Raw genomic sequence first — 8,835 nt, forward strand, 5'->3', positions numbered from 1 at the left:
TGTATTTATTGTTTCTTCTGTCAAAAAGGCTCTTCACCCAGTTCGGAAAAAATAAATGTCATTAAACAATAAAATGGAAAAAAGAGAATGAATTAGAGCTATATGCTTAAACAAAAACAATATGCTCAAAAATTATAGAAATGTTCCCATCATATGACACTATGTAAAATTTTTAAAATTTTAATTTATATTTTGAAAGGTAACACATAATTTAAAGTTATAAGAACTTCCTCCCAACCCTGTCCTCCAGTTAATACAGCTTTTCTCTCATAAAACAACCAATATGACCAGGTGTGTGTGTGTCTGTGTGTGTGTGTGTGTGTGTGTGTCTCTCTCTCTCTCTCAATTTTTTTTAATTTTAATTTTTTTATTTTATTGATTTTTAGAGGGGAGGGGGAAAGAAAACACTCCTATGCAGTGTTTCCCAAAGTGTGGTATGCAGGAAGAATTTGGTGGGGGTACGCGTTGCACCAGAGTTTGGTGGGGATATGCACTGCACCGTGCTTAGCTGCGCCTAATTCTATGTTCTCATGAGTACGAGGGGTACTCTGCGTCACAAAAATTATAGAAGGGGTACACATATGTCAAAAGTTTGGGAAACACTGGGTTAGAGCATCAACCATGGTTGAGGGTTCAATCCTCAGTCAGAGCATACGTAAGAAGCAACCAATGAATGTATACATAAGTGGAACAACAAATGGATGTTTCTCTACTCCCTTCCCCTCTTTAAAAATCAACTTTTAAAAAAAAGATAGATATGTGAGAGAGAAACATTGATTAGCTGCCTCCTGCATGTGCCCTGACCAGAGATCGAACCTGCAACCTGGATATGTGCTCTGACCAGAATGAAACCCGTGACTCATTGGTGTCCAGGATGATGCTCCAACCAACTGAGCCACACTGGCCAGGGCTCTATCTATCTTTATATACAGTTGTTACGTGAGTAGAACAATATTATCATATGGTTTATGTATATTTTTATATAAATTATAATTTAAAGACATGCATGGGAATTATAAAAACCAAATTCAAGATAATAATTACTTACAGGAGAGGGAGGGAGGGAGGGAGGGAGGGGGAGAGAGAGAGAGAGAGAGAGAGAGAGAGAGGGAGGGAGGGAGAGAGAGAGATATTGAGGGACACTCAGAAAGAAGCACTTCAAATGTACCTAATAAAAAAGTGATTTGGATCAGTTAGATCTATGATGTTATTTAAAAAACAGCTCTACTAGTATTTGGGCACATAAAACAGCTTCACAATAGAAACTATGTTCTTCTATAAATATATTGTTGGAAATAAAATAGATCGCACATCTAAGCATTTATTTTCTAAAGGTTCTGAACTACTATTATTAACAAAATGTTTCAACCTTGATTAATCACTATAGATTTTCAAAATATCCTACCAACCAAAAAATGCAATGAAAATAGAATACATTCTCAGACAGACACACACACAAATGGGTCAAAATATCTTACATTCCCACATTCGACTTGAAGAATAATATAGATTGTGTTGGAAAGACCACGGTCATGAGTGGCCTTAGCTTTCTCCCTTCCCAGCTTGAAGAGACATCTGGTTGCCAGCTGTGTAACTAAGAGTCACTGCTTGCCAAGTAGGTGGCAGAAGGTGGTGAAGAGCTGACCACCTATAATCCATTTTGACACTGCCTTTGACTATCACTTTGCAGAACTGGGTACATTACAGAAATTCTAAAAAGAGTTGGCTAAATTTCAAGGTAGGAAGTTGGCCATTTTGGCTTTAACTCATATCAAACGGTATGATGTAGGAAAAGAGGAGAAAAGAAGATAAAAAAAAAAAAGTTACTAAAGTTTACTGGGCTATGTTCTTAACCTCTCTCAGATATTGTCCACCATCCTTCTAGCCATCATTATTTTGAATATGATAAGTGTAAAAACAGCTAAAGCTAAAGTGGAAAAACAATATCTCTATGTCTATACAAGTATAGTGTCATTCATATCTTTCATTTTTATGTCAGTCAGTATAATAAATATATTTTGTATATATAAAATGTCAGTAAGATATAAATATCCTATATAATAAAAGGCTAATATGCAAACTATCCTCTCACCAGAGAGTTCAATGGGGAGTTTAATCAGGGGTTCAACCAGGGGACGGGGCCAGACTACCAACCAACCACAACCCCTCCCCCTGGCCGGTGCCATCCCCAATCTGGCCCCCCCCCATCCCGATTGGGGGTGGGTCTGGCCGGCCAACCACCTGCGGCTGAATCCCACCCATGCACAAATTCATGCATCAGGCCTCTAGTATGAACATAAAAATTTAACAAATATCATGGAGATTTTACTTAACCCTTTGCACTCTGAACCATTCTGGACATTGGCTACCAGCTACTCGACGCTACTTTGCGGTGGACACGTGCATTGAATTAACTCAATTCCCCGTAATCACCAATAAACTGCAATGTCCCCCCTGAGAGGGGACATCGGAGTGCAAAGGGTTAACTTTTATGTTGTTTTTATTTGCCTTCTGTATATTGTGTGTGTGTGTGTGTGTGTGTGTGTGTATACACACACACACACACACACACACAAACATACACAGAGCTATATATCAGAGATAAAGGTATAAACAAACTTGGGGAGATGCTACAGTTTGGGAAAGGAGATTTGCTTTATTAAAAAAAAAAAATCAATACAACTTCCCCACAGATCCATGATGTAAAATTCTATAATCAAGGCTTGTAGATTTGTAATTATGGTATGTCAGCTACATTTAAACAAGAGTGTTAAAAGATTGTTAAAGTTAAACTAACACAATTGCAGTGTGAATTGTCCTAGTCTCATTCTAATCTACTGGTGTCACTTTCATTTAATCAGAGAGAAACTATGGGCCAAAGTCAGTGCTATTTCCAATGCTTTAACATTCTTTGTTCACACTGGATTTTAAGCCAATACCAATCTAAAATGGTTACAAAGAGATATATTTAAGAAAGTATTTTAAGTTAGTTAATTCACTCACCAGTGGCTAGTTTAGCAGGTTTTATTGAAAATAAATTGCCTTTAAAGTTATTAAATATCCCTTTATGTTAAATGAATAAAAACATTCCTTTGCTAAAGAATTTCTTGAATTTATCATAACTCTGGTTAAAATCAAACAAACACTTTCAAACATAAATTTTAGTTGGAAACTTATTGTGGACATATTATTTAGCTGAGACCATATATTTTCTGGTATGGATTTATATTTACAGAATGCATTAAAATTTTAGTTTAAGTAAAGTACAACATTCAATTCACAGTTGTAGTATCAGCAAATAGTCTCAAATAACACAGAAAACAGTGCTATGTTAGCTAGTTATAGAAGAGGTATAAATACTAATCATTCTAGTTTGCTTGAAACTTTCCCAGACTTAGCACTGAAGCTTCCATATCTCAGAAACCCTTCAGGCCCAGGTAAACCATGGTACTGATGCCACCTAGACATTAAAAAAGATGGGGGAGAATTTGACAGTTTTACACTGGAGAAAAAAATTGGAATATTTGATAACTTACTGCTAGGGCTGCCAGATTAGCTATGATCCCGTCACAATATTATTACGTCCAGCAATCTTTCTGGAACGTGGATCCAAATATTTATAAAGAGCCTGTCAAACCCAAACTTACCAACTAATACCCTCTGAACAGTAAGTCACATGTGAACAAAGGCTGCTGCTTGAAGAAACTTAGTACAATTACCCGCCCAGCCCAAAGTACACACATTTCTCCAGCTTCATAGCCAGAATTAGTCCTGAAAAACAAACAAACAAACAAACAAAACCAATACTGTTGCTGGGAAGGGGATATGTAAGGAGTCTAGGAGTCAAAGGCTCAGAACCAAGTCAGCCTCGTTGCTGTCCAATTCTCATTTTATAAACCATCCCTAGTAACTGTACTTTTTCCTTGTTCCTAGGAATCTAATCTCTCTTAACATCCATTTTCAAAAATCAGATATTCTGGCTTTGTCACCATGCAAGGTAACAAAGTTTCTCTAAGATTAGGTCCCTGAGGCTTCTCTCTATTTTCCTAGGGCCTTTAATAATGGCCCTGAAACCTATTTCTCTTTTCATTTCTAAAATGGCTGCCATCCACTAATTGCCTTCACTACTTTGCCAACTTGCTAAACACCCACTCATTGTTTCGGTTCCCTGATGTCCATCACCATCTATTTATTGTCTTGTTTCCACATTCCTGTAATATTCCATCTGCCTGCCCAGATTTCTTCCTGAGGCCGCCCACTAAATGACGCTTTTGGATAACCTGAAGGACTCTAGGGGAATTGATTAAATACTTAAAATTCCAAGGATGCGCCCTCCCTATTATAGTCTAATCAAACTGAACTCTAGGACCAATACATAGAATATATTTCTAGTGGCTCTCAATTCCCGGGAAGAAAACTGAAGGAATTAAGGATGTGAGGACTTTAAATCTCTTCTTCCAAATAAAATTGTGACTTCTAAAGAGAAACAAGGCTATGGGAAATGAACATCTAACTAGAAAAAAAGGAGATGAGAACAGAAATTGGTTTTTAGACCTTTGCTTTAAGAAACCAGTGTTTACAAAACCAGGAATATGTCTGAATCATGAAACTAATCAAGAAATCTTTTAAACTAAATTTGGAGAGAGGAGAAGAATGAATACCTTTAAAAACCTTTTTATTATGAAAAAATATTTAAACATATATATATATAATATAATGAAGCCCCGTGATCATTCAGCCCCAGCAATCATTGATATGTTGCTCTATCTCCCTCATCTATTTTTTTCTTTGCTGAGGTACAATGGAAAATTTTAAAAATAAGATACTAAGTCAGAAGATAGAGTTATACTTAACTTTCAGAGAAATATAACGAGAGAAGGAAAGTAAGAAACAATATTTACAGTATTAGATGGTTATCTACCAAAGCATAATATGTGTAATAAATAGATAAAATAGAAACTTTAGGATTAAAAACACACACACATCTAATTTTACTACATATGGGGAACTCCACTCCAAAATGTCAATAAAAAAGCCATGAAAAGCCGAAACCGGTTTGGCTCAGTGGTAGAGCGTCGGTCTGCGGACTGAAAGGTCCCAGGTTCGATTCCAGTCAGGAGCATGTACGTTGGTTGCGGGCACATCTCCGGTAGGGGGTGTGTAAGAGGCAGCTGGTCGGTGTTTCTCTCTCACTGACGTTTCTAGCTCTCTATCTCTCTCCCTTCCTCTCTGTAAAAAATCAATAAAGTATTTTTTTTTAAAAGCCATGAAAAAATGTATGTAGACATATTCATTAATTTATAAGCAATTTAATATATAGTAAATTATGCAGGTTTCACAAAAATTATTTTATTTAATGTGATGAAGTATGAAGAATCAAAATTAAAACTTGATAATGCACTATTATTGAAATAAGATTAAAATAAAACTTTATCTCCAAGCAGTTTCCATAGTACTTGGGAATGTTTGAAAGCCTAAAAACTTAAGCTTCTTATAGGAATTATCTAAATGAGTTTGTTTTCTCCAGAATATGTACTGTAAGCATATAATACTTGAACTGAGTAATTTCATAAAGTAGTATAGATTATTAGAATGAGAAATGAAAAAATCATAGATAATTAATGGGAACCTACCACTAGAAGTCATTCATGACTTTATATCTAAAGCACTTTCCATTATACCCTGGTGCTTCCACTAAATAGATTTATTAAAAATGACATAATCAAAGTAAGTCTAACAAAAGTGAACAATAGAATGCTGGGGTGAGTGATGGTGCAAATTATTTATATTTTTAATTATATATCTCAACTGTAATTGAAAAAAATTCTTTAAATACACATATATAGATATATGTTGATATATATACATATATATATATATATATATATATATATATATATAGTCTCAATTCCCTTCCTATTATCACACATTAAAAACAACAACAACAACAACAAAAAAACGCTTTTGCCGAAACTGGTTTGGCTCAGTGGATAGAGCGTCAGCCTGCGGACTGAAGGGTCCAGGTTCAATTCCGGTCAAGGCATGTACCTTGGTTGCGGGCACATCCCCAGTAGGGATGTGCAGGAGGCAACTGGTCGATGTTTCTCTCTCATTGATGTTTCTAGCTCTCTATCCTTCTCCCTTCCTCTCTGTAAAAAATAAATAAAAAATATTTTTAAAAAATACTCTTTTGAAGTGTTGTATTTAAAGCAGAAAGCTGTAGATCGGAAACCTTTGCTCTGCCACTAACTGAACTGTGATCTTAGACAACTTTGGCTTTCCTCTTTTAACTTCATTACACCTCAGTTCCTCATCTGTATAGCGGGAATACAAACAATATTAACACTTACACCAGCCCCTGGCTACTTGCCCCACACTACATTACAGAGTATGCACAGCAGGCACTTCTTGCAACAACCGCAGGAGGTGGGTACTTTCTCCCATTTTTACAAACGAAGGCACCGAGGCGCCTGAGGCACGGTGCCAAGTTTCTGTGGTCAACAACACGAAACAAGTGGCAGAATGAAGCAAGATCTGACCCCACGGTCTCCCCTCCGAAGAGGCTGAGCGCTGAACCACACCATCTCGATGGCTTCGTAAGGGACGTGTCCAGGAGGGTCCAGGGTCCTGCTGTGCTATCTCAGCCCGAGGGCAACAGCTCTAGAAGTGGATTTCCCCCCTCCCCTCTGCCTTGTCTTACTTCCGGTGGGGGGAAAGAACCAACCGTTAAAAAGGGAGCAAAGAGGAAAAAGCCAGCTGACTGGGATGAGACGTTTCTACCACCTGCTTCTTCCTAAGCCTGTCTACCTGCCTCTCAAACAGTCTGACCTTCGTGGGTCGGAACAATCCAGTCCTGATGAGCACGGAGGAGTCTTAACAGCTGCCAGGGAAGAGAGGAAAAGCACCGGGCATTTACTTAACCAGCACTCCACAACCTCCAGGGGGGGAAAGCGGGGTGTCCGAGCGCAGGAACTCCGAGTGGGGAGCTCAGGTTCCCGCCCCTGTCCTCCCAGCCTGCGAGGCCGCCGCCACGTCCATCTCCCGGCGTCCCCAAGGCCCCATTTTTTATCAGGGCCGGGCTCTCGGCGGCCCCCAAACTTCAGACCGGGCTCGCGGGCCCCCGCCCCGCGGTCCGCCTCCCGCGGCCGGTGGGCGTGGAGCGCGGCGCGCGGGGGCGGTGCCACCCAAGCCGGCCCGGCCTCCCGCCCGCCGCCCCGCCCCGCCCCGCCCCGCCCGCCGACGCCCGAGGGCCGGGCGGCCGCCGACCCTCACCGTTCAACGTGGGGAAACCGAGGGCCGGGGTAACGGGAGGGGCGTGCCCGGACCGCGGGCTCCGGCCCCGGCGCGCCCCGTCCCGCCCCGCCCTGGCCCAGCCCGGCGGGCCCGCCGCCCGCGGAGCAGGGGAGGCCCGGCCTCCCGCGCCCGCCTGAGGCCTGCGCGCCGCCCGGCCTCCCGGGCCGCCCCTTCGGCTCCTTACCGCTTCACCACGCCGGTCTTGATCTTGATCTGTCTCACGCGAGGATCGGCCATGGTCCCTCGGGCGCGCGGGAAGGAGGGGCGGAGAGTCGGGGTAACCGTGCGGCGAGCGCGCGCGGAGGAGGCGGTCGCGTCGGCGGAGTCGCCACGGCCCCGCGCGCATGCGCGAGCCCGGGCGCCGGCCCGCGCCCCTGCCCCGCCCGGAGGGGGTGGGAGGGGGACCCGGATCCGACAGGATCGGACCGGCCGCTCTGCGCCCGCTGGGCCCCGCAGCCACTCAGTCCTCCCCCCAGAGGAGCCTGCCTCCGTCCCTCCCCACAGCACCCCTTCTAGGGCCCTTCCCTCATTTCAGCGTGGACACTTTTCCCGGGCCTCTCAGCCTGGGTGTGCTGGGAAACTTGAGGATCTCCCGAGATTACCCACCTAATGGGCAGAGTGATCTAAAAAGTCTTATTAAAGATATTTTCGGTATCAAACAGGTCAAGGCAATGTACCATCACGCACGCAGTCAAGAAAATGCTTGCCCTCCACCCCAGACCCCTGCAAAATGTGTTTGTAAATAAGGGCCTCATAGAGGAAGTGACTCTAGGACTTATTCAAGTAATCATCACCGAGGGTGTGTCTTAAATATTTAACTTAGGAAAATGTGTGTGGCTCACAAAAGCATGGGCCTGGGGGTCAAACCAACGGACATTCGGGTTCCACCGGATGACGTCGGGCTCAGGAGCTACTTACCCTCCCTCTGGAGCCTGTTGCCTTGTAGGCAAAGCGGAAACAATGCCCATTTCACAGAGTGGAGAGGAAGATTAAAGCTCAATGCCTGGCACACTATAGACGCTCAATAACTTCTCATTGTTTTATATTGAAAAAAAAAAGTATCTGTTGCATAAAATGAGGTGCCCCTCTGCATCAGCCTCCTTCTGATGGAGTTGCCCAAGGAAAGTGGGGCATCCACCTAGTGTCTTTTCCCTTCCCTACACTTGGTTTACTCATTCTGGCTCTCAGAGCTAGCTCTGGAAACATCTTTCCACCATGCCAGTCCAATAACCTTAGCATATTTTTTTAAATATATATTTTTTTAATTTCAGAGAGGAAGGGAGAAAGAGAGAAACACCAATGATGAGAGAGAATCATGGATCAGCTGCCTCCTGTGAGAGAGTGAGAATGTTGGAGCATGCTTCCAGAGAGGCCGTGGACTGTGCCCCAGATAGAGTTACCAGTGCTGACACCAGGCCAGGCCTTGAGATACGGTCTCATGGCCCCTTCCCAGCACGTAGGCCTTCTTTCAAGGGCAGAGCAGGACTGACTCCGTTTTGTACTGTGTCTTCCATCTTGTATAAAATGTATCAATTACCCAAC

General features: G+C 42.6%; 1 protein-coding gene across 3 annotated transcripts in view; it reads right to left on the reverse strand.

The window, feature by feature from the left end:
* TBCA (tubulin folding cofactor A) overlaps window positions 1-7,654 on the reverse strand; it is a 56,699-nt gene extending 49,045 nt beyond the window's left edge. For 2 of the 3 annotated variants that reach the window (XM_045571649.1, XM_045571650.1), the window contains exon 1: window positions 7,478-7,654. In XM_045571649.1, the coding sequence (XP_045427605.1) occupies window positions 7,478-7,639 (162 nt within the window). In that variant the 5' untranslated portion in view covers window positions 7,640-7,654. The remainder of the gene's footprint in view (window positions 1-7,477) is intronic. The other variant, XM_036410079.2, reaches the window with a different exon arrangement.
* Between the last annotated feature and the right edge of the window lie 1,181 nt (window positions 7,655-8,835).

Source organism: Pipistrellus kuhlii, unplaced genomic scaffold (genome assembly GCF_014108245.1).
Source record: "Pipistrellus kuhlii isolate mPipKuh1 unplaced genomic scaffold, mPipKuh1.p scaffold_m20_p_4, whole genome shotgun sequence".
Classification (NCBI taxonomy): Eukaryota; Metazoa; Chordata; class Mammalia; order Chiroptera; family Vespertilionidae; genus Pipistrellus; species Pipistrellus kuhlii.